The sequence below is a fragment of the Aythya fuligula genome, chromosome 4, assembly GCF_009819795.1.
Source record: "Aythya fuligula isolate bAytFul2 chromosome 4, bAytFul2.pri, whole genome shotgun sequence".
Classification (NCBI taxonomy): Eukaryota; Metazoa; Chordata; class Aves; order Anseriformes; family Anatidae; genus Aythya; species Aythya fuligula.
In genome coordinates, this window is record NC_045562.1 from 68,785,822 (window position 1) to 68,811,854 (window position 26,033).

The 26,033-nt window shown below is 48.3% G+C and overlaps 1 protein-coding gene across 3 annotated transcripts in view; it reads right to left on the minus strand.

Moving 5' to 3' along the window:
* The window catches only part of FGFR3 (fibroblast growth factor receptor 3), a 52,094-nt gene extending 42,552 nt beyond the window's left edge, over positions 1 to 9,542 (minus strand). For all 3 annotated transcript variants that reach the window (XM_032186482.1, XM_032186481.1, XM_032186480.1), the window contains exon 1: positions 9,308 to 9,542. In XM_032186482.1, the coding sequence (XP_032042373.1) occupies positions 9,308 to 9,494 (187 nt within the window). In that variant the 5' untranslated portion in view covers positions 9,495 to 9,542. The remainder of the gene's footprint in view (positions 1 to 9,307) is intronic.
* Between the last annotated feature and the right edge of the window lie 16,491 nt (positions 9,543 to 26,033).

The following is a 26,033-nucleotide window of genomic DNA, read 5'->3' on the forward strand; positions in this document are numbered from 1 at the left end:
TCCAGCAGCAACAGCAGGGCATCGGGTTCAGCAGCACGGACCTTTTAATGGTCTCGTGCAACCGTATCTATTACAGTGGGTTTCTGACTGCACGTAATAAATTAAGAGAGAGTTCAAGGAAGTCATGCGTGTCTCAGTTCTCACTCCCTACAAACTGCTTTAATGCTCCCAAATAATCATCCGCTAGGAACTGAACCACGGTAGGCTCCAGAAATGCCAGCAGCAGGTTAGACAGCTCCACGTGCAGCTATTTTAATGCATCCATAAGGAAAGGCACTCTCTGCAGAGCGTCCTGCAGCAGGACACAGCTGGTCCTGCCTGCAGGAGCCTGGGACCTTCCACAGGCTCTCTCAGGCACCTGCCCCATCCTCTGTGGTCTGAGCTTCTCAGCTTTTCCCTTCCTTCCCCCCCAAAAAAACATGTCTAAAATCTCTTCTTTCTGCAAGAGAGCTCCCAGACATCCCTGTGCAACAGATGCCATTGCGACAGCAGGGTTGGTCATTGCAATGGGAAAGAGGAAGGAGGAAGCAAAGAGCCATTTCTCTTCTGCAGACAGACACCGTGGGACATAAATCTGAGGCCAGTGGCCACACACGGGCTGGATTTGTCTGAAAGTCAGGCACTGATGGCAAGCTCCAGTGGGGCTCCCTTGGGTGGGATGGGTGGATGAACTACCACAACCCAGCAACACAAGCCAAGACATGAAGTCGGACCCTCCCCACATATTTATACCTATTTCTTCACGAAGATGTATGTATCCGTACAAAGAGTGAGAGTTGCTTATAGCAGTGAGACCATTGAACAGTTCAGACCCACAAGTGACCCAAAACCTGGGCTCTGGCCCCTCTACTCCCTCTAGGAGGACTGGCATTTAATTCATCATCTTCTCCTCTTCCTCCCAGCCCCAAGACACTGCGTGCTGCTCCTACAGCTCCTCCTCACCCCAAAACCAGTCAGGCTCAAGCAGCAGCAGATGCCATTCCTGCAAAGACTGCACTGCTTGTCCGTGCCTCATTTGCTATGCACTGGGAGCAGGGGGGCGGAGGGGACGAAAACCTCCACTTCAAACATTTACGCATATTTTGAAAGCACCTGAGAAGGCTTCAGGCGCCTTCTGCCAGGACTAGCACATTCCACTGACACGATTACCTTATCCAGAGGACTCCTAGCAGGAAGCATTTGCGTTGTGTGTGGGGTTGTGATAACCAGAATCAGGCTGGCAGACCAGTTTGCAGGGCTGCAACCCACCAAAGAAGTTGGAGCAGCAGGGACAAAGCTGTCCCTTTTTCCTGCACCAATGGAGAGAAGGGTACAGGGGAACCCTGCTGTGCCCCCCAGCTGCCTGTGTGGTTCCTCTCCCTCCATGAATACATCCCAAGGAAGATGCCCACTGCTTTCTCAAATCCCCCGCTGCCAGCAATGAGGGAGAAATCTCATTTCTCCACTAAATATCACACAGTCTGGAGTCCCTGTACAACTCAACAAATGCGTGTGAGGACTGGTTTTCCTTTTTTTTTTTTTTTTTTTTTTTGTCTGGGCTGCAAGCAGGTGGTTAAACCAGGGGCAGATCCCAAAGCATTTCTGGGGCAGGATGCTTCAGATTTGGGTTTCCTTTGCCTCTATGTCTAAATGACAGCAACACTAATTGAACCACTGGCCAAAAGAAACTGAGATACGACCCTTTCGCCCACACTCTGGGGGCTCCCATTTGCTGGAGCCTCTTGCTCTCCTCTAACAAGGGGTAGAAGAAATGATGGCAAGAGAAGGTGCCACGGTCAAGGCACCTCTCTCTGAGATACCCAAGGCTGAATGAAAGATCTAGGATTTGTAACGTAGTATCTACACTGAAATTCTATGGTATTTACTGTATTTATATGGTATTTCGGCTGGGCTGGGAGCTGGGGATGCAGCTGTGTGAGGACAAGAACATGGTTTTACTGGGGATCTCCAAAGCAAACATCAGCATGCCCAAATAGCATTTTATACTCTTGCTCCCTAGGCAGGGAAATCAGGAGGCTGGAAAGCCTGAAACTTATTTTTATGCTTAATTACAGTTCTTGAGTGCTTGACACCAGGCACTCACTCATTACGCTTTTGACACTGATGCCTTTGGGCTCACGGGGAAGGAACGCTTCACGCTCGGCCATCACTCACTACATTTGCAAGTGCTTAATGCAGAAGAAGGTGGCTGATGGATTTGTAGCAATTTCAGGAAAGGATGCAGAGAGGACACCATCTGCTCTTTCTTACTTTTTTTGCTTTCCTTTCTGCAATTTATCAGTTTGCGGACTGGGAGGCTGGGGCTCCTCTTCCCCCAGCCCTGGAAAGGAGAGGCAAGGACGAGGGGCACGATGGGCAGGGGGAGCTCTGGGCTGCCCGCTCACCAGGCACCCAACCCACCACACACTGCAAGAAAGAGGCTCTCTGAGTTTTCCCTGAAAAAACAACAACAAAAAAACTCTTTCATGTAAAGCTGCAGGAGCGTGCGTAACACGCTGGCTGTAAAATGAATATACTTTTTATTTTATTTTGCAAGTGTTCCCCCCTGTTCCAACTGCATTCATTCGTGCCTTGCGCAGGAAATACCAGCTAATTTATGCACCTCCATTTACTGCCCCCCCTACTTCTGCACGAATCCCCAGCTATTAACATAACTATTTAAACTGGACATGTTTTCTTAAACATTCCTTCTCTTTCATAAACTGCCAAGTGACAGTTGTTTACTGTCAACAAGCCTGGGTACTCCAAGACAGGGAGAAATATGCCCTTTCAAAAGGCAGACATATCGGCTACCAAAAGAAGATTAAAATCTGGTGTTTTTCTCTTCTCCCTCCCCAAAAATGCTTTATTCGTGCGGGCTCCACGTGATACAGATCAGCAGAGATAACGCTATGTTTAATTCCGATCATTCTTTTAATTAAAGATTGGCTTATGGAGGATTTATCTTTGGTTGCACATGCTAGTTGTCAGTGCACACTCCAAACTCCCTAATCTTCCCACTGCAAATGTTCCCCCCCCCCCTCTTTTTTAGCTCCGATACCCCGAGCACATCTCGGGGAACCAGCGTGCTAATCTTGCACAGACCCTGCTATCGGCCACAAATAAAACGCTCACCCTGGGGATCTATACAGAGAAGTTAAAAAATTTAGGAGGGAAAAAAAAAAAATCAAATCACTGTTTACTTCAAGACCTACAGTCTCCTAATAAGCTGCTGAAATATTTTGCTGGGAGGGAATTTCTTGCATTTGAGTCTTGCACATGAAAGCAGGGAATAGGAAAAAAATACAACGCAGTTCTCTGAGAAAACCATTTTTCCATGCCTGCAAAGTGCTGGGGAAGCTCCTCCAGGGTTTCTGTGCTGTACTATGGTGGTTCCTCGCCGAGTGCTGCTGCTGTAACCCACATCACGCCAACTCTTGGTGGGGACACCACAGTGACGCCCCAGAGCACCATGCAGAGGGGTTCGGGCAGTTCTGGTCGCTCAGATGCCACCAATTTGCATCCAGGCTGGATAGGGGGCATAAAAACCTGCAATGGCTCGGTGCAAAGGCAGCTGCTGGCCAAAAGTGAGATGGAAAAAGAAGGTCCCGGGACAGCTTGTTCCCAGGGGGACGGGAGGTCTGGGGATGGCCCTGAAGCAGCAGAGGCAGGCACCTCCCCACCTCCCTAAAGTTTCCTCTGCTTGTTAAAATGTTTGGGTCATTAGAAAACTTTGTGAACAATCCCCGCTTATGCTAAACAGTCGCTCCCACCACGATCTGTTCAGGGCTCCAGCCTGCTCCCTTGGAAATCAATGGGGGCTTTTTTGCTTAGGATTCAATAGGCACAGGATCAGGACCTCATTATGATTTTTACAGGACTACAAGCAGCAGCGAACGGTGAAACCCCCGAAACAAAGCAACGAACCCTCTGAACCGGGAGCCAAAGTCACCCCTTAAGGGCCTTTACAAACTCTGCCAAGCATCCAGATAAAGTGAAAAATCCCAATTCTCGGGAGCTTTCAGTTGTTTGACAGGGAGAGCAGGAGGTTGATGAGGGCTGGTCGCATCATCTGGACCCAGGAGCATCTCCCGTACCTCCTTGCCCTCAAAAGAAAAGCCTGGATAGGTGTCTCTTTTGCTTTCCCCTGGGAAAACACCCATCTCCCTCCAAAACCCACACACATCAGCACATTGTCATGGAGTAGCCTGATGTTTTAAGGCACTCCAGCAGCTCGTGGGATGACCACCGCTGGTCCTGGTGGCGCAGCGCTCCCAGGGCGCGCTGCCTCGGGCACGCAGGGCAGCCTGCACGGTTTTCCAGCCGCAGATCGCAGCCCCAGACTGTGTCCTTCCCTCACCCGAGAACTTGGAAGCCTTCTCCCTTCTGAGTCATTAATACTTTTAACCCCTCACAACCTGCGGAGATGGCACGGCCCCAAAATCCCACAGATGCTCGACGTGTAAGCACATGGTAATTGTTTTGCATACGGCTCGGCGCGATAAAGAGACTACAGCACGCTTCCAAGGTTTAATATAACCTTCCTATTGAACCGAGTCTTTATCTTCCCCTCCTCTCTGGGCTTTGAGGAAGCAAGGCCAGCTCAGTGAAGCTAGCTCCCCCTCTGCTACAAATACCACACCTTTTTTAGATGAATACATCTGAAACTGAAGCGGTTACTGGAGAAGTGCTTTCTCGCTTTGCTGCGCTGCAATTCTTCAAAAATAAAAGCTTCGCTAAGTTGTGTAATCTGAGCGTCACAGCAAAAAAAAAAAAAAAAAAAAAAAAAAACAAGGAAAAAAAACAATTTAGCTGCTGGGCTTGTCCCTATCCACCTGAACGCTGCAACCCCCCTCAGATAGCCTATCAGAACGATAGGGCAGGTTTAAGTCTGATTACCTTTCACATTTTAACTACTAAGTTTACCAAAGGTTTTACTCTGCTCGTATCTCACAGTTCTTGTTTGCTTTTGATATTACAGAAACTTCCTGGTCATTCAAGCCAAGGAGCTGATACTTTAGGGGGAAGCAACATCAGGAATACCGCATTCGCCGCAGGAATAAAAGCCCTTCTTCACACATCCAGAGCTTTAAATCATATCTACGGCACTTGGCAACCTGAGCTGCGAGCTATCGGGAAGGGGGCACTGGGGCTGTCAGCTCCAATTCAGGGAAAAAGCACATTTTTTTACGAGGTCACCAGATAAACATGCCAAAGAAGGGCAGACAGCAAACTATGTTTAGCTATGATAAGCTACGTAGGAGGCTTAGGTAAAAAAGCCCAGGTATCACAAGGTAATTTAAGGTGCTTTCAGCATCGAATGTGTCTTCAGACATGGCTTTAGCCTGCATTTTGCCCAGGGGGTGCTATGGGATTTACTCTTCCAGCAGCCCGGGCTGCCCGCTTGCAGGGACCAGGCATAGCTTTGCCCAGCTCCAGCCCCGTTTGCTGAAAAAAAAAAAAAAAAAAGAAAAAAGGTGGGTGTATGGAGAATTTGTAACGAGCCACTGTCCCCTGGCACCCGGCCTGGTACGTGGAGGGGAATTAAGTTTATAAACCAAACAGTGTTCAGAGGGATGAAACAGCAAACGCTGAAAGCCATCCACCAAACCGCGCTGCCGAACGGCTCGGAGGGTGCTGAGTCAGCAGGCTGTTTCAGGCTGCTTTTCTTTTCTGAAAAAAGCAGAAAAAGGTATGCAGAGCCAGACAAACTGACTCCTGGGGCATAGGGAAAGTTACAAGCATGTAGAAAGCTACAAAAAAGAGGTAAGTCCTTTCAAATGAGGAAACAGAATGAAATTAACATCGGTTTAATCAATCCCTGTGCATCAGGTCCAGCCCAGCTGGGAAAAAGTTGCCCAGCTAGGAAGGGAATTTCACCTGCCTTCCTACTAGAAATATCTGAACTCGTAGCATTCCTGATTAGCATCCACGTACACTAAGAACTGCCAAAAGCTAAACTCTTGGGGACAACACGACCACTTCTTCACCTCTTCTGAAGCCTCAGGGCTCATGCCCAAGCTCCGGCACTGCATCCTGCCCCCTCTCCAATGACCGCCAGCAAAACGTCCCAGCCGGCACAGACACTGAGCTTCAGCTACAGCCCTGCCACGGCTCTGCCTGCCAGCTGACAGGGCACTGTCAGGAAGGTGTTGGTCTAACGCTGCTGTGAACTGGAAATTTTTTTAACTGGTCAGAAATCAGCATCACCCCCCTGCCTTTTTGGGTCCCTGACTGAAAGAGCAGACGCACGCAGTGAGCGTGCCGAGAGGACAGCTCTCTGAGCACACAGTCCAGAATCAAAGTTCACTTTTACTGACTATATATGAAGGGGGAAAAAATTGTTTCCCAGCCTTATGGAGGCGGAAAAAGCCCTTCCCAAAATTTCACATGAAATTTTGCTTTGTCCAGGCTGCAGGACTGGGTCCCTCTGGATGGGAACTGTCCTGGCGCAGCAGGGATGCTGCACCAAAACTTCAAAACCCATGCTGGAGCAGGCTGCTGGACAGGTACGCTTTCTCCAACAGCCCTGAAAATTTGTTGGAGAGAGTCATAAAAGTTAACGTGCTGGTCAGAGTGGCTTAGTTTAATTGCATGATTTAATTAGCAGATCAACACTTCGCTAACACAATCTTCAGATTTACTTTCATCACGTTCCCTACCCCTTGGTTGTTAATGAAGCCTTAATTAAAAGAAAAAAAAACACCCTCGGATTTAATTGGAGTGACCCTTGCCAATACGTGTAGAAGATGTGGGGTTACACAGCCACTGGCGAGCATGTTGGTGAGTCAGCCTCTGCCCTGGAACAGACTTTTTTTGCCAGGTAAGGGATAGACAACCAAAAAAAGCCATATTTCATCATCCTTCACTCGTGTCCTCTTATTTTATTACTCAATAAAACATGCCAGTCTCAACTTTAAAGGCTTAATTGCCTTTTTTAGCTGCTATTATTAGAGGACAACTTTTTATCTCTTAACTGCCCACTGAATCTAAAGGGTTTCAGGTCTCGGACATGAAGTCAGAAGCACCACCAATTTGTACAGGGGTTCTTTTAGAGGGTTTAAAAACACTTCCCTGAAGGGACCACGTGAACCCCGAGCCCTGCTCCAGTGCCGTGTGGTGAGGGCAATTTCAGGGTGACCTTTGGAATATTTAGGTACACAGAGCCAGGCCATCTGCAGCGTGCACCTCGTACCCACCACCGGGCACAAGCTGGCTGCATAAAGCAAACCGTCCAAACCCAGAGCATCTCCTGCCACTTCCAAACAGAGAAGTGACAGGAATCCATACGTGTCCCGGCTCGGCTAAATCCCATATTGGCACCTTTTCCACCCTTTTGGCTCTCTGTACAACTCTTTCAATGCGCGTACACATCTCCGGTTGCTAACTCCCGAATGCTAAGGAGCCCCGAAATTCCCCTTTTTTTCACGTATATTGTAGGCAGACAGACACTTACAAACCAGCTACAGGAGACAGGCCAGTTATCAGGAGCTTTTAAAAGTGAAACGCTGCTGTTTCAGTCGGTCTGCTCTCTAAGAAAACAGCCAGCGTTACTTGACATTCACAAATCGTACGGAGTAATATCTTTATCTGAATACTAATGCAAATTGGACGGGCTTTTTTATATTGATGTCTATTCTGTGGCTGCTGAATAGAGTGACCGCATGCTCAAGGCTGCAAAGGAGTTCACTGACCTCCCTAATCATCTCTGTCATAGCCCCTGAATGACATACACATTCAATCCTGCCTCGCCTCTCTACTTTCATTCATAAAAAAAGAAGGGGGGGGTGGAAAAAAATTGACATTGTTCTTCCTGCAGCAGCCCCGAGAAAGGGAGAGAAGAGAAACTCGGCCCAGATGAGGCCCCTGGTGTTTTTAGTTTAGCTTCTATTCAGCAACAGCCCCGCCATCTGCCTCCTTCCTGCCAACAGCCGAACACCTCCCTGCGGAGATGTTAAAACCTGCACCCCCTCCACCTCCGCTAATAGCGAGTATTCATATTAGCAAACATACACATACCTCGAGAATGCCTCCCTTCAATGTGTGTTTTATGTAGCTGAGTATAGGCACAAAGCAGTAGCTGTTATAGCCTTCACAGCCCCGTGTGGAGAATTAGATCACTGGGGAAAAATCCTTCCAAGCCCCTTTATGGAAAATAAGGCCTTAGACTGTAAATGCAAAGCCCAGCGAACAACAACCCTCAGTAATGAGCCAATACCCCATGGCCCATTTGACCAGGAGAAAGAATTTGCTTTTTTACCATGCCGTTCAAAGGCTGAAAAGCAAAACGTGTTTTTGCTCGGCGCGGAAGGTTTATATCATTTACAGTTGCTTTTGCACAACCTCTCTCCCACCCCGGGTCGGGTGCTGCTGCCCGGCTGAGGCGCCGGGCGATGCTCGGCTGCTGCTTCCCCGCGCACGTGGCATTGCAGTGCCTGCCCTCACAGCCCCCGTTGCAAGCCCCCAGTGCTTCAGGTTGATGGGACAGCCTTGGGACATCGCTAGGTGGCATGGGGACCCTGGAGCCCTCCGCTCGGGGGCCCGATCCTGGCTCCTGGGGGGGCTTTCCCAGCGACTCTGCAGCGAATGAGCCTCATCAGAAGGATTTCCGCGGGAAATCCCAACGCATGGCCAAGCTCCCCGCTGTCCCAAATAGGATGTTGTCCCCCTGGCCCTCTGGTACAGCCCCACTGCTGAGACCCGCAGCAGGCTGTGACACCTGGGTGCTGACACGGGGCTGCTGCTGGCTGCCCGCACCCACCTCAGCCGCCCTGACACGGCGGTGGCGATGTTTGCCCCGTAAATCATTTCTTTTGGCTGTGAAAAATGAGCCAAACGAGTTACACTAAGAATCTGGTGTTTTATTAGGACTTTCTTGAAAACAAAACCAACCCCCGGTGTGATTTATAGCTTTAACCAAAAGGGGTATGAAAGTAATGCCCCCACCCCCAGCCTCCACGAAGCCCATTTATTCCCCTGTCACTTTTTTGGCAACCAGGCTTCAGACCCTTTCGTGAACAATGGAAACTTTTCTGCCGGGTACATGCAAGCTGGAAGACGGGGGGCTGCGAGGGGGCTCCCGTCCATTAAACAGCTTCGAAAAATAAACAGCGACTCAGGTAGCAGCTGAGGCGTATCAGCGAGAGGCGGCGTTTCAAACCGGGGGTGATGCGTATAAATTTTTTTAAGACTCGGTGACTTTTTTTCCCTCCTTTTAGGCCACTCGACGGGGTGTGGGGGGGACAACCACCCCCTGAGCCACCTCCTCGCCTCCCTCAGCCCCCTTATCCAACCTCTGCCCACCGACCAAAGGAGGCGAAGCCCTTACCTGCCGGCTGCCCGCCGCTCCTCTCCGCCGCTCCTCCGCCTCTCCGCCGAGCCGATGGCAGCCCTCCGACGGCCGCTGCCAGGCAGAGGCACCAGACGGAGCCCCAGGCCGCCCCCATGCCTCCGGCACGGCGCCGGGGGAGCGGGGCCGCCGCTGCCTCCCCTCGGCCGCCTCCCGTTTCAGACATCCCCCGGCCGCATGCTGGGCGCCGCTCAGCGCTCCGCTCCGCCGCCGCGCTGCGGGGACAGGCAGGGAGGGAGCTCAGGGGGGGCACGGGACCCCCCCCGGCACACGCACCCCAATATGCACACCCCAACAGCCCCAGCCCCGGGCACACGCACCCCAGTGCACGCACACCCCGATGCATAACCCCCTCCGGGCATACACACCCCGACACGCCACCCCCCTAGGGGAGAAAAGGGGTGGGGGAAGGTGAAATAGTGAAATAAGTAGGAATGGTATAAATAAGGGGAATGGGGTAAGTAAAAGTAATGAGAGTAATGGGATAGTATGGGTAATGAAATAAATGAGAATGATGAAATAAGAGCAATGAAATAAAGGAGGATAGTGGAACGAGAGTAATGAAGTAAGTAAAAATGATGAAGTAAGTAATGAAATAAATAATAATGGAATAAATAAATACTAATGAAATAAATAATAATGGCATAAGTAATGAAATAAATAAGGATGATGAAATAAGTAAGAGTATATGAAGCGTGTAAGAGCATATGAAGTATGTAACAGTATATGAAGTATGTAAGAGTGAGAGTAACTAAGAGTATATAAAGTATACAAGAGTAAATAAATAAGAATAATGAACTAAGCGCAAGAAAATAAATAAGAATAATGAAATAAATAAGAGTGATAAAGTAAGTGAGAATAATGAAATAAGAGTAAGAAAATAACTAACGAAGTATGTAAGAATAACAAAGTAAGGATGTAATAAATAGTAAAAGAAATAACGCCAAAATAACCGATAAGAAAGACAAATAGTGACAAAATGCGGGACCCTAAGACAAAGAATCGGGAGATCGCGAAGCACCGCTCCCGCAGCGGCGGCGGGCAGGGCGCTGAGCGCGGCGCGCAGCACGGAGCGGCGCCTACCTGCGCAAGCCCCGCGGCCGGCCGCGCACCGCGCATGGAGCCGCTGCTGCCTTCTCCTCCTCTTCCTCCCCTTCCTCCTCCTCCTCCTTCTCGTCCTCCGGGTCCCGGCCGCGGTGCCGGCCGCCCTCCCTCCCTCCTCCGCCGCGGCGCTCCGGCGTCTGCCCGCCGCTGCTCGGGCGCGGAGCGGGGCGGCCGCGCTGTCCCCGCCCGCCGGGCCCCGCCGCCCGCCCCCGGCCGCCCCCGCTCCGCCCCGCAGCCGCGGGGGGCCGCGCCCGCCGCCCGCGCTCCCCTCCCTCCGAGCCCGGCCCCAAAAAGGGAGAGGGAGAGGGACAGGGAGAGGGACAGTGAGGGGGGGGCCCGGCCCCAGAAGGGAGCCCGGCCCCAGAAGGGAGCCCGGCCCCAAAAAGGAGCCCTGCCCCAGAAAGCAGCCCGGCCCCAAAAGGGAGCCCGGCCCCAAAAAGAAGGGAGTCCGGCCCCAAAAAGATGCTCCCCCCCTTCCCCGTCCCCCACCGCCCTGGGATGTGAGACTGGGGGAGGTCGTCTCTTAGGGAAGGGGGGTTTGTTAACGTGGGGAGGGCAGTGGGGTGCGTGTGGGACCCGGCGCTGTGTCGCGGCACTCTTATTTATTTATTTATTTTTAATTTTTACTATTTGGGGATTTTCTCCTGGAGAGGCAAGAGTGTGTTTTGGGAGCTGCTGCAGTTTGGGTGAACGGGGGTGGTGGTAGCGGGGGTAATGGGGGGGCCCAGGTGGGACAGGGCTTTGGTTCAGCCCCAGGATGGGTGCTGGAGAAAGGCACCGTGCCCACAGGGCTGTCCTGCTGTGCCCCATGGCAAAGCCCCCGGTGTGCTGCCCGCGCTCCCAGGGACTCCCTCCAAACACCCAGCATCGCTGGTTTCGAGTGGATGGGAGTAATCGCATCCCCCTTGGGCTCTGCGTGCCTGCTGTCGCTAACCCGACCAGCTACTCCAGTAAAACCTGGTTCGATGTCTCCTGTATCTGAGCAGCTGTGATTTCGGGTGCTGCAGTCATCTCAGGCACCCCCAGCCACAGCGACGCGCACCAGCCACTGCCAGCGAGCCACCCGAGCTGCTTCGCGCCGAGAAGTCACAGCTCTGCTTTAATCCCCTTGAAGTAGCAGCTCGTTCACCAAAAATAGATGCAAATATTATCAGAGCTGAAAACGCTTGGCATCAGGGGCCCAAAAAGACTGAGAGCTCGTGTTAGAGCTGAGCCAGGGTTTTTTGGGTCCCAGCGCTGTGCTGAAATCCAGGGGAGTGGGGAGGTTTCGCTCCCAGCGCTGTGGAGAGGTTTGGGGTTGGCGCTGTTGTTGCTGAGACCGGGATCCATCCTGACACCTTTATCAGGGGCAGGGAGACTCTGACATCTCAATACTGCCGCATTGTGTGGGGAGGCATTGAGACGGGGCCGCCGCGAGGAAATCCTACATGTCAGCGGAGACCCTCGCCGGTGACACCGGCAGTTCAAATGAAAACAATGGAGGGAAAAGCAGACGGAGAAAGGAGAGTGTGGTGGTTTCACCGTCACAGAGATGCCTTGGCAGCGTGTCAAGCTGCACGATGTTTGCTCTCGCAACTGCTGCGCTGGAGGTGCCAGAAAATCGATAAAAATAAAAACAGCGGCAGCGGCGTAATTATAGTGGGGACAACACCGCACCGTCATTGCCGTCATTGTTTTGAAGATGACTTTTTGGAAAAGCAGGGCCAGATTCTGATCTCATGTGAAGTCAGCAGGGGAAGAGCGACACCCGTTATTGTGACTAATATGAGCCCCATTCTCCAAGAGCAGAGCTGCAAAGAGGATCAGGAGCTTCCTAAGCCCGCAGCTAAAGCCAAAATGTTATAATTTGGGGTGGTTTTTATATGCTGTGACCATGCCACTATGTCAGGTGAAGCCGAAGGCATTCATGATTGTCCTAGAGCGGGGTAATAGGATGGAAATGGCCGATCCCAACCAGGCAAGTCTTAATATTGTGGGGAGATGAAGGTCCGCATCTCAGATCAAGTCCTTTAATGGTTTTGAACTGTTTTTCATTTGGAGGAAAACTAAAGGCTTATAACATTTGGAAGCCCTTTACAACAGGAAATCAAAGAGGGATTGGGATAGTCCTGCATGAAGGACTTCAAGGTTCACAGTTTTCCCCAGAGTGGGATATTTTTAGGTTTCCCGTTGGGTAACCTCCGGGGCAGCACGCGCAGACCCGATTAAGCGCAGATTTCCTGGTGTTGCTTTGTCACCGTGTGGCCACCGCAGCGGAGCCCGGGCTGCAGTGCCGTGTGCTGGAAACGACGGCTCTGGACTGCATCTCAGCCACTTTCTTACTATAAAAAATCCCATGTACTAGTAAATCCTGCACAACACAATTGCATTGTTTTAGGACTACTACGTTATAAGCCATATATTTAGCCCCAATGTTTTCCTTCCACCTCAAGCTAGGAGCGTGTACTCCCCTGCATGCTGGGGTACTCTCACTGCTGATGTTTGTTCTCCTTTTACCCTTTATAAGCTTTCCCTGCCCAGAACTTTATATTCGGTTAGCCTCTTAATATCCAGAGCTGTCAGTGATGAAAATCAACCCCCTTTCAGCAGCTCAGGGATGGCGAGCGGCTGCTCTCTTCCAAGCGAGCAGCTGAAATACGATGTGATCAGTGATGCTCTCGGTGTCTGAGCTGATCACCATCGCCTCCGCCTGCCCAGATCCCACCAAGGTGGCTCTCTTGGGAAGGGGCTTGGGGAGCTTTGCATGCTCTGAGGGCACAAACAGGGCTAAAACCCCTCTTTGTACCTTTCCAGAGCCCTGCCCAGAAGGAGGCTGCTAATCCCTCCGAAAGTGCGACCCGTTGATGATCTCAAAACAAGTTAAATGCAGGCTGCTGTCAGCAAAATCAACTGCAGGTGTGAGTGCTGTGAGCAGTCCCTTCTGCCTCTCCGTCCAGAAGGTGGGGATGGGACAGGCTGTGAGATGCCTGTCCAAAAGCCCTTGGCGCCAGGGCTCCTCATGAGTCACCTTTGGTGATGTTGCTGGATGAGAGCACGGGATGATGTGGGTTGGGATGGCATGAGCATGCTGAGGGCACGCTGCAGGAAACAGTTCCTGCATTAATACTGAAGGCAGAGCAAAGAAGAAGGCTGAGCTTTGCTACAAGTTTTAATATGCTGGGCGAGATTGACCAGAATTACAGCGAAACGTGGTCACACGAGCCTGAATCATATCGGGTTAGGTACACAGAATAAACATCACCAAATATTTCTTATCACAGCTAGGACCCGTGAGCCAGGCTGAGTGCTGCAGCCCTGCTTTAGCAGCTCTTTAACAAGCTGCTCCTTCAGCCTGATGGACTGCTGTGAGGTTACAGGAGACTGGATTGAAATATTGGTTAAAGTGTGTGTGGGTAGAAGCCCAAATTGCCCACCCCTTAGCACCAAAGGGTTAAGAGCTGCAGCGGAGGCAGACCCCGGGATATGTTTCCAGAGCTTACGTCACTATCCATTTATATCAGTCAGGTGCATTGGAATGGCTAAACCAGTTTTTATTAGCTAGCCAGCCCAAAGGACTGCGTTTCTGAGTGGGTTTATTGAATTTCCAGCCCATCATCCTTGTTGCTAAGATTAACGGTCCAAATGATTGTCAGGGCAAACGCAGCACGGGGTTAAGCCACCCCATGAAGGCTTTCTCTGTGCCTGCACATGGATCCCCTGCAAGGTGGCTGCAGCACAGCCTCACCCCATACAAGTTTTGCCCCATGGAGCAGCGTGGAGAGATGAGAAATAGATGGTCCCAGCAGGGGCTGAGCAATTTGAAGTGAAAAAGGAAGGAGTGATCCACAGAGACGCACAATGCCTCTTCTGCAGGAGCTGCGTACAGGGAGGTGCTGGCAGAGGTAAGATCATTTGGCAGCCTGGTGAGCGAACGATTGGAGGAAGCAGGGAGGAAAAAAAAACTGGAGAGAGCCTGTGGAGGGTGTGAGAAGCACAGATTTCAAACCGATCTTGAAATACTGTTGACTCAGCAGAACTGCTGCACGTGCAGCGTGGGGCTGCTGCGGGGTCCCCTTGACAAATACCTCTCTGAGGTGCCATTCGCCGCCAGCACAGGCTGGGTTTTCCTGGTCCTTGGAGTCAATAATGCCAAAGCTCTGGAGCCTGGAGAGGAGGAGGCAATGATCAGTTCTGCTTGCCAGATCTGCTTGTGCCATCACTGCACAGGATGGTTCAAGCAAGCGTGGGGCTGGAGCATTGCACACATGGGCTAGCAGGACACTCTTCTTTTGGGGGGGCATTAAAATGAAGCCACAACCTCTTTATTCCTCTGCCACCCACAGAACGATGCTTGTGGGGCAATATTAGGGCATTACCACCCCAGCTCTCAGGTGAGTTCTCTCTCAGTGGCACGTTGTCCTGCTGCAGGCAGAGGCTGGAGTACGGGGACAAATCGGGCATTCTTCGCGCTGCGTTAATACCGCCTGTGTGCTCCGCAAGCAGTGCTGACACAGTGCCCTGCCTGCCTCCTGCCTCGCCACATCGAGAGGTGACTTGTACATCCATCTCCTTGCAATCCCTGTGGCGGCTTTGTTTTCCCAGGGAGTGCGGTGCAAGCTCTGCTCTGGGTGTATTTCCCTGCAGAGATAGCGTGTATCGGGCGTGTATTGCTGTATGAAATAAATATTCTGTGATAGGCTGTGCTGCAGAACTGAGCAGCTCCCTAACTTTCTCATATCCCTTTGATATAAGAAGCAACATGCACATGCATTCCAGATCCTTCATGCAGCTTCGGGGTGGAAAAGCGACTCAGGATACTTTATAAACAGGGATAACTCCTGCAGGAGCTATCCTCAAGGAGAGCTTTGTCATTATCTCCACATCACACACAATCATTGCAGAGCCCAGGAAGGCAAACAGCCTTCCCAAATGCCACCCCCCTGTCCGCATCTTTCAGTTGTGGAACCACATCCAGCTTCATCCGAGCAAAGTGATAGCTGGCTCAGGGATCCTGTGCTGCTGCAGAAACGTGATTCCCCTCGCGCAGCACGCTGGATGTCCAGATCAAACGCGATGAAGAATGCAACCCGTGGTCGGGGAGGTTTGGCCTCCACCATCCCCGCATAGTAATTGTGGCATAAATCGTTTCATTCATCATTAGGAGAAAAACATTTGCGGTGTGGAAAATGGCAGTTACATAAGAAATTGGATAGGAGGCAGGTAGGTATTGACTTTAAGATGTTGCGTGGAGCCAATGCCTTTAATCAACAAGGGAAATGTTTGCATGTTAATAGAACTAACAATGAAACTGGAGTCGTGTTTTGACAAGTATTTCCAAACATTCCAGGAACACTGCGATGCTCTAGCAGCGGCTTTCCCGGGGAGGTAATTGATTGCTTGAGTTATAGCAGGGTTTGCAATGTGTGAGCAGCCTTGCCGGCGTGTGCCAAGCCACGAGGCTGGGGTGGGTGTCCTGGTGACACTGCTGGAGATGGGAAGATGGCTGTGTTTAGTAAAAAAAGAGTGCTTTCTTCCCTGCAAAATAGCCAGCAGGCTTCTTAAAGAGAGGTGAGGTCAATGCTGGGAGCTCTTCCCAAGAAAGAAATTCTCTTCTGGATTACGCTTTCATCGTAAGAAATTGCTCATCTTTCATTCATCGAGAATTTGGTGGCCAGGCCCCCTCACCAGCTGGATTTTGCCCCATTTTTTCACCTGTAGTGCTGACACATCTGAGCTCTATCTGTTCTGAAAGTAATCCCCGAGTCACATAAAATGTGACCATAGAAGTGCTAGGGGACAGATGTATTGTAGAGATCAGTCCTGCAAGGCCGGCATGGTTTGCCATGCTTTTCTCACTGATTTTGTTTTAGGTCAATAGATCGGATGAATCATTTATGAGCGTTTAGAAACACTGGATGCCAGGTACCGCTCATCTCGAGAACCTTGTAAACGATTGACCAGCTGGTCAAAGGTGTGTGTTTCTTTTTTTATGGAGAAGACCCACGGTTTACTCCCAGATTTGCCATTAACTGCCTGACTCTGGAATCTTCCCACCCTCCTTGAGCATCTCCTGGCTTTGCAACAGTTTGCCACCCTTGTCTGCAAAAACTGAAAAATCCACAAAAGTTCAAGTAAAGTCAGCCAAGCACCTGAGGTAGGAATCTGATGGACCTGGGCTGTCCCTATGGCCAATAGAGAGAGACAGATGCTTCCAAAACATGGGGTTTTGAACTTAAACTGCTTCTCGTGGTGCCTGTCTATGAGGATAACAGAGGGATCCTGGATGTTCAGCAGCCAAAGAGAGGGAGTTTTCACCCCATTTTAGCAGGTGTGGCTCTCTGGGTGGAGGTGGGCTTCAAGGCTTCACTGTGGGGCTGGTAAGAGAGGCAGCATCCCTCTGAGTCCATGGGGAGCAGCTGGTGGGAGACCCATGGTGGAGAGCTGTGTCCTTGCCATGCTGAGTACTGCAGGATCTGGCCATGAGCAAGGGGAAGAGCTGGGAACAGCAGAGGCAGATTTCACCTTTGTTCTCTCCGATTCTGAGCTGTCGTCACTGAAGGCTTCATTTCTCCAAACCACTGCCCTGCCTGAGGTCAGGCTCGGCACCCGATGCTGTTTCACATCATCACAGCAGCTTTAAATCTGAAAGATCTCAATTTCTATCGAAATGGATATAGGTACTTCTGAAGGCATTTTTACAGCATAACCCTAGTCTTTCTTAAAAAAAAAAAAAAAAGGCAGCCAGAATAACCAGTGGTTTTCAGTCAGTGGTTTTTCATCTTTTTCATTTGCAGACATCCACATTTTTTTCCAGCAGAGGTTCAGACCCTTGTATACTTAAATTGAAGACTACTGACAATAGGCTCATTTTTCTTGTTAAGTTTTGTAGACCATTCAGAAGAAGTCAGAGTACCCCAGAGACCAACAGACTACAGTGAAAATGATTGAAAACTGCTATGTATTTATTCTTCTGTAACTAAATATGATTTTTTTTTGGCCATATATTTATACAGACTGTCTACTTCGGCCTCTATAGTGTCTGGAATCTGTGGGTCTGGTGGTGAGGGGGGACAAGCGTTTGCTCCAAGGCTGAATCTAAATATAATTTAGGTATTTGCAATTGTTTTAGCGATATCCCTACGTGGACAGTGACTACAACATTAGCTGGAAACATAAATGGATAAATCAAGTTACTCCTCTTAATCATTAGTTGCCAAACTTGATGCAAAGTGTAGAGAAAAGAGTTCAAATGAATCAGGAAAATAGCAATAATTGCCAAAAGGCTTAATGTAGTTTACAGAGAAATGGCTTCTTAATTGCTTCTTAATTGCTCTTGATGGGCTCATGGGAGGCAGGATGCAAACACTGCAGATCGTACAAATGTCTCCAGCCCAGCACAGGAGTGCAAGCCTTGTTTTTTTGGGAGGAAGAAGGAAAAGTGTATGAAGCTGGGTACTTGAGAAACAACAATGAGTGGGCAGCTGCAGTATCCACTGTGGTTCATCCAAGTCACTTGGTTGGGACAGCGAATTTGTGTTGTTTTCCGAAATTCAGGCATAGTATTAATAATATGCCATGGTAAAACAAAAGGCTGCATATTGCCAGGAATATATTAGCTCCCTTTTCAATTGAGAACACAAGTAAGAACTTGGTTGAAAAGGGCATATTTTCTCTGTGGCTGTTGATGCCTCAAACCATAGAAATATGAAAATATTTGCAATAGTTTCTATCTGACTATGCAGTGCAAGGGGGATAATCCACCGTCAGCTTGATTTCTCTAGGGGCAGTTGTGCAGCCAGGCTAAAAGGGATATCTGCAAATGGAAAAAAAAATACCCAAATCAAACAATCTGAACTTTGAAAATATCTTCCTCCCTGCAGCTGACAGTGCTGGAGTTAACCTGGGAGCGCCCTGTCTGCAAGCCAACAGAAAATGAGAATGACGCTGTGCTTCCAGCAAACTGAGCCGCTCGCAGGGTAATAAGGAAGACAAGGACACTACAGAGAAGTTATCATTTTTTCTTGAAGGCTGTGTGACAAATTTCCAGTCACTTCTTTGCCAAAATCGTTCCATAAATACTGGAGATACTTGATTTTATCCGCCCTGAATTCGTAGAAATGTCGAGCGTGTTCTCACAGGTAGCCGCAGTTAATCTGAGCAATCTTGAAATGGCTTCCAGCTTTCTGAAGTTTACATTAAGTAAAGATTATCCAATTATAGTTTTCTTTAAAGATAAGGTCGATGGAGAGACATGCTAGATGACTAAAGTATGCTACTTCTACTTCATACATTTCTTTCATGGCACATTGTGAGACAGCTCTAAAATTAAAACACAGGTTTTGACTATGCAGAAGTAAATGACATAACAATATAATTGAGGGATAAGCACGGCAAATGATGACAATTGTTGGTGAAAAGTATTACTACTATCTAAAAACACACCATGTAACTATGGATTTCATCCAGATTTGTACATTAGCTTTCAAAATACCTGATTTCATATTTTGATTTCAGCCAATAAATTACCTGTAGCCTGACTCAAACAGTTGAAAATAAATGTTGACTTTTCAGGAAACTGTAAGCATTGCCAAAAGGTTTGAAGTCAGACCAATGGCTGGTGATGGATTATTTTGCCAGAGGAATATTGTGTTCAGAATAAGGATAAGAGGAATATGTGAGTTTTGTGTTAGGAAATGGAGTCATATTCTAACTTTAAATTCTGTTTCTCTTACAAAGTGTGAAATATATCATATTTGTTCCTACCTCACTGCAGCCTTGGAAAAATATGTTTTTCTTGTGTAAATAGGCTCAGGCAGATTTCAGAAACCTAGTGAATATTGGTCCTGTTAAGGCCAACCATGAAGTTAATATTGTTTCAGCATGTATCAGCGTATCAGTGAAAGGTTTCATGGAAAAATTTGTAATTAAATATTAGTGTAATGTGTCAAATTGCTAATAAACACAATTTAAAATAAGATGCTGTGGCTTATCGTAATGGAGCTGGGTGTACCTTCTCAGGGCATCCAGGAGGAAAGCTACATGGATTCTGTCCTGAGCCCACCCTCTGCTCTGAGAAGCAGTATGGGTGACCACAGCAAATATGTACCCGAACTACATGAAGGACACAGCTTCTCCACGTCATCAACAGTTAAATGAGTTGGAAGCCATGGTGTATGTTCATGACCTCAGGCCAATGGTGGTCTAAAAGGGAACAAATAATTTCTTGCCATTGGATTCCTTCCTCTTTCCTCTTCTTTTTTCTTTTCCAGTTCTCTGGCTTTCCTTTCCAACAATGCCAAATTGAGGAAGGCCTTTCCTTTTGCCATGTATTTTGCAGGTGGAAGAGTTTTTGTGTTGAGACACAGCTGCCCCGTTGTTTGCAACCTCAGCTCATTGCACACCAGCACAGCCAGGACAATCCCACCTCCAGCCGTGGGCGGACGTCAAAATGCTAACCATATGGTTGGGCCAGAGAGTGAATGAGGAAAATTCCCCAAATCAAACAGCCTCTTGCGGCGCTTTTAACATTGTGAGTGTTTATTTTTTTACTTGGTGATGTTGGAAAACTTTAAAAGATCTGTGAATTTAACTGAACAGGGTTGGTGAAATTTTCAGGGAAAAATTCAAACTGTGACAGTTATTAGGTCAAAAATGAGAAAGGTTTGGGCTTTAACTGTTGCCCTGTCAAAGGTGCCTGATGGAGGAAGACTAAAAAATATTAATGCTCCTTTGGGTAGTGTGTGCAATAATTACTTGTCCTTATTCCAGTGCTTTATATGTCCTTATTCCAGTGCCTTTTATTCTGTTGCACTCCATCTTTTTTCCCAGCCTGTGTTTGAAATGTCTCCCACTCACGTTGCCTTTGCAATGACCCACATGAAAGGGAACCAAACGCTGCACCAGCATCATGCCTGCAGACCTATCTCTATTTCTATAAAGCCCCTGTATTTTGGGAGCTGGCTGTGCTCTGGCACCATGAGTTACTGTTGGTGAATCCAAGTCAGAAGACACGGTGTTGTTTGGGTGAAAAAAATGCTGGAGGGTATTATGGGGAGCACGAGGGTGTCCTGAGAGCTGTTATGAGAGAGGACCTGGGGTAGGAGAGAGAGGAGGTCCAACTCTGAAAAGGTGATGTCTTGTCTTGCCAAAATCACCTGTTGTTAATTTTTGGGTGCTTGCCATTTTCTGTGTTTTCCACCTTGGTCTGTGATATTATTTTTTGCTCCCCCAGGATGCCAAAACCTTAAAGGGCAGAACCCGAGGACTTTGTGGCTAAGCAATGAAGCTAACCCTTCTCTTCACCAAATATATTTGCACAGCCTGTTCACACAGGCAGAAAATACAAGAAGTGGGATCCTTGCAATCTGGGCCAGAATTGGTGGAAAACTAGATTTCACTTCTCACCTCTTCATATTCACACTGAGTTTAGGAATTGCCGGCAACCAAAACCAACCCCATTTTTACTTCCAGAAGAAAAACATCACAGATGGAGGGACCAGGCCTGGGGCAGGTTTCTCAGAAATGGGAGAAGGTGCAAGAAAGCAGAGAGAAGCTGAGTGGGCAGAGGGAAAGGGGGAGAAGAAACAAATTCCTAACGAGGGCTCATTGCCACCCACCAACACGATGCTATGCTCCGATGCTGCAATGTGCCATGGGAGCACCAGCACTTAGCGGAAAGGCCAGGATTGCATGAAGGTGAGGGGAAAACAACACTGGCATCAAAATGTCACAGCACAACACCTTCACCTTGGGCTGGAGCCAGTGTGGGCGTTTGGCAGGTTGGGGGCTGACAAAGCAGCTAGCGATCACCCCTGTGGCACCAGCTGCCTTGTGCCTACGGATTTTCCTCCTAAAGCAGTGAGGTGGATTCAAACCCTGTCTCTGCCTCCCTGCTGTGATCTCCTTGGGATGCTGTGAAATTTCTAAGTGAGGAGAGGGTTTGGCCTTGTGTGTTTGCAGTTAGTTTTCTCCACCGCCCATCCTCAGGATTTTGTTAGCATTGCAAATTCCCATTTCACAATCAGCTTTCTTCCAGTGCAATGGACAAAGGCATTTGAAATGGGCTGCATTTATCACTAATGCTCAAGCTGGATGAAAGACAGGGCTGGATCTTCCACAGGGGAGTTACGCCATAACTCCATTGACACTTAGGGGAGCCGCACTGATCCACTGCATCTGAGGATCCGCCTGGTGGAGTTTAGTCTGGCAAGGCTTCGGTGATGCTCTGATCAAAGGCAGCCTCTGCAGAGGCCAGATTCAAAAGGCTGAGGACGGAAGCACCGTGCTCTTGGGGTGTGCTCTTTCTTCGGAGATGGCTAGAGAGCCCCGGCTCAGCCTGTTGCACAGCAATGCTGTTGCAGATAACAACCATCTGCATACTTGGCAGGCGCTCTCCAGTTGCATGTCCACCCCTGAGGCAATCGCTGTCCCCTGGATGGCCTGTTAGACCAGGTTTAGGCTGCACTGATAAGATTAAAGAAGTGAAAGAAAAGATACAGCATTTGCCCTTGAAAGCACGTTTGCTCAAGGGCCATCACGCAGAGCAGTGCTGTCCCCCTGGCCCTCTGAGCTCCAGCTGCTGGGGAAGCCCTTTGCTCCCAGCTCAGCGTGGCTCCATCCACACAGACGTGTCCTTGGGTGTCCAGCAAGTTTTAAATTCTCACAGCGTAGGCTAGGGCATTGAAATAGTTGCAAATGAGCAGCTAGTGGAGATATTTTCAAATAGCAGACTGGTTTTTGGTTTGGTTTGTGTTTACACAGCTGAGCTTCAGGCACTTAGTTTTAGCTCTGAAGGCACTGAAGGATGGTAGTGGAAACAAGCTGAAAAATGAATTATTTCCTTTTGTCTTCAGTGCTTCTGCTTACCCACTTACAAGGCTTTGAAGAATCTGAGTTTGAATGCTTCCCTCACCATCACAGGCTTAAGGCAACTTCTTGGTCACCCCTGTCTGGCTTGAGCAGCTTGTTGCACGTCCTCTGAGTTGCTTAAGTCCCATAAATGTTCTCTTCCAGCTTTCTTTGATGAGTGGCTTGTAGCTGTCTCCATCTGGGTTTCCTTCCAGTTGTCTGGCGGCAGGACGGCCTCTGCAGTTGCTTTGCTTTCATTTTTAACACATATTGTCTGTGTGTTTTTCCCTTACTGGGTGATGCTGGGCATTCAGATCTGATGAGGTCTTTGGGATCACTCTGCCATCACAGCTGTGGCTGTAATGCCAAGCAGACACTTCTACCTTGGATTCAAACCAGGTATCTGTAGCTGCAGGTGCAGAGCAAAATAGTAGCAAAACCCACCCAAAGAACATTATAAGTATGTAGGTAGTCACTCCACTGTGCTGCTGGGTTAGTCTGCTGTCGATGCAGTGATTAGCAGGTTTAAAGATGCTTCAAGGTATGTCTGTAAGTTATCTCCACTGCAGAAGAGCCTTTGATCAAGTTCTGCACTTTCTGCAATAAATTCATTTAATCAGGTACATCATTCTTCTCAAGGCATTTGCACCTGAAGTCGTCTGTCTGTCTGGAGCTTTGGAGGGTTTTTCTGGTTTTCTACCTATTTGTTAACGTGGGAATAACATACAAAGTGGAGCCTGAATGATATGACTTTAAGCAGTGGATCTTTAAGGCTCAAATTTTGGTTAACACTGCTGTGCTGACTACAGATGTGATTTCCTTCCAGACATTCCTACTGAGCTGCACATTGCTGCCAAGATATGTAAATTGCCTCACTGAGTTTCCTTTGCTTTCTAATATCACATTGAGTTAGGCATTACCTGGCTTCTCATTAGGTTTGCTTTTTTAAATTTTATTTATTTATTTATTTTACAGCTAATTACTTAACCTCTTTTTGCTGATCTGGACAAGATTTTGAGCTCTACTTATATGTCAGTACTGCTTTCATCTAAAAAACTGCACTGCTAGTAAAATCTAAATGATGGAGGGTACTGCTGGTGAGCCACACAAGGCCTGTGTTGCATCTTTGCACACTTTTTCTCCAAGTGAAGTCCTGGGCAATGCCAAGGAGGAGAGGCGAAGAAAAACATCCCCACATGACGTCAGTGCCTGCATGAAAGCGTTCACCCAACTTCACATTTAACTATGCACTCTGCACCTTCATTTAAAACATTAATGATGCTCATTCATTTTGCTGGCATGAAGAAACACTGTGAGATGTTCCAGGGTGAATCACCACCCTGACATTAGCTGAGATAAATAAAGCGTATTTAACAAGGTCTTCAAAGCCAAGTGACCTCTGTAGGTACGCTAAAGTAAGCACTGCTGGTCATGTTTTACTAACATCGGTCATTAGGAGAAGCACCTCTTGCCTTAAATAGACCAGATGACTTTGAGGAGAGCAATTGGAAGAGCAAAGCCCAGGTAATGGTTTGAGAATGAAGCTCCCTCCCACTGAAACAACTGAGCTGAGCACCTCAAAGTCTCAAATGGGAATCTGTTTAAGCAATCTGTCTAAAGCTGGCCCTGTGCTGCAGACATGTTAGCTTTCCCTAACAAGTGGAAGGTGGACATTTGATGACAAAGCTTTTTCTCAGTTGTTTAATTAAGACAATTAATGATTAATTTCATCAGCAGTTTCTATTTTCTTTGTCAGTGGCCTGTGGCTGAAGGACAGCAAAGCTCCTGCTAGTTCAAAGTGTCCCAGTACTGGGCACATATGTAGTTTATTTTGCATTTAGCTTTTGTCAGCATTTCCAATAATTTGGTCAATTTCTGAAAGAAATTATTCATTCTCATTCTCCTCCTGATATTCAAAGCAGTCTCTTTTTCCTTTGGGTGAGCTGGAACTCTGGTTCATTTGGGTGCCTGTGGACTATGGTGGGGCCACCGTGGTTTGGTCCTCATAAGGAAATCAGATTGCACATCCCAGGATGGACAGATCCATTTAAAAGCCTTTGGGACTCTCTAGTCTCCAAAAGCCATGGATTTGCTTAGAAGATTTGTCCATCTGCCACTTTTTCTTCCTTTTAGAAGTTATATGCCTAGCTTCCGGGCTTCCAATCTCTATTTTACTTTAAGTTAAGTGTTATGTCCAGCTTTCAGTACTTTCAGTACTCCTCACTGAGTAAAAAGTGAAGGTAAAACATTCCCGTAGGAAAAGGTACTCGGGAACTCAATATCCATCAGTTCACGGCTTTGTCAAACCCCATATCGAAGACGTGTTTATAACAACAAGCCGTACCCCATCATGGCTGCAGGTTTGTTTTCATCTGGGGGTGAAATGGATTAATTTGGCTCTAAGTACGTAAACTACAGACTTGTACTCCCAAAAAAATGCATTTGAAGTGTGGGATGTATCTCAGTCAATCTTGAGTAACAACAAGTTCATCTTCCAGTAATCACTTTGTGCTTGATGGGGGCAGGCAACCCCACCAAGGGGAGCAGAACTGGTGCCTCCAACAGGCTGAGCCACAGAGCCCGGGGACCTGCTGAGGGGGATTTTCAGACTCCATGGATACATCCAGGAACGTCCTTGACGGAAACATTGTTGGCTTGAGGTCAAAAACTTGATTTCAGTAGAAGTCTGAACTTCTGTCCTTATGGTGTTTGGGAAACATCCTGATTTACTTAATTTAAACAAAGGCAGATATCCGGTTAAAATCCCTGGAGCTGCAGCCAATAAGTGCCTCATTTCAGCACTGTGCTTGCAGTGACGGCTATCCACCATAAAAACACGGTTCAGGGAATAAAAGTATTAAGAAAATAAATGGATTCAGTACTTGGATTAGATACAGATTTAAAATATGTGAGGAAAGATGGAGCTGATAGAAAGTAGAAAGAGCTGATAAAGAATAAATAGACAGACCCCAGTGACAACATGCTTAAACCAGGCTGCTGCACAGGATGCGTTTTTACGTTGTATATTTGACTTCTTCCCTCCTACCAAGTAGGTGAGAAAGAGACTTGCACTGCCAGCTGCCCCTGAAAGTGGTTGTGAAAGGGTGATGCTGGCACCGAGCAGAGAGAGCACAAGGAGCTGCTGGAAAGGACCTTGCTGATTAGGGACAACGATGAGGTGTGTTTAAGACATTAATGTCATCTCAGGTTACTCCTGCAAATTTTCAGTGCTTGCTGGCCAGCCAGATACTTCAGTCTCCAGCACAGTTATCCAACTGTATCAGTAGCAGAAATGGGTCTGTCAGTGTGCATTACCCTGCCTTTGTAAAGGTGGGGAGAGGTTAGACATCTTGTCTGGGCTCATACAGGAAATCTGGCATAAACCCCAAATCTCCCCACAGCCATGTCTTGATGAAATAGGTTCATAAAACTGTTAAAAAATCAGGTTGTAAAAGACCTTGAGAAGTCACTGAGTCCTTCCCCCAGTCCCTCTATCGCCTAATGGAAATCATCTAGCTTGCTCCTCTCCTTTACCTGGCTCTGGGTGAGGAAGGTAATGGGTATTGATTCCTGCAGCCTTTCTTTCTGTATGCCAAGTATACTCTTAAGCCTGTAGCTGGACATCTACCTACCTGGGGAGAAATGAATCTCCTTTAGCTGAGTTAGAGCAGAGCAGCAAGAAGATGCGACTTCTGTGGTGGGGCTGGAGTTGTCACAGCTTCAATGAGAGATGCTGGCGCTTCGAAAGGTCTCGTGTCTCTAGGCCTCCTCTTCA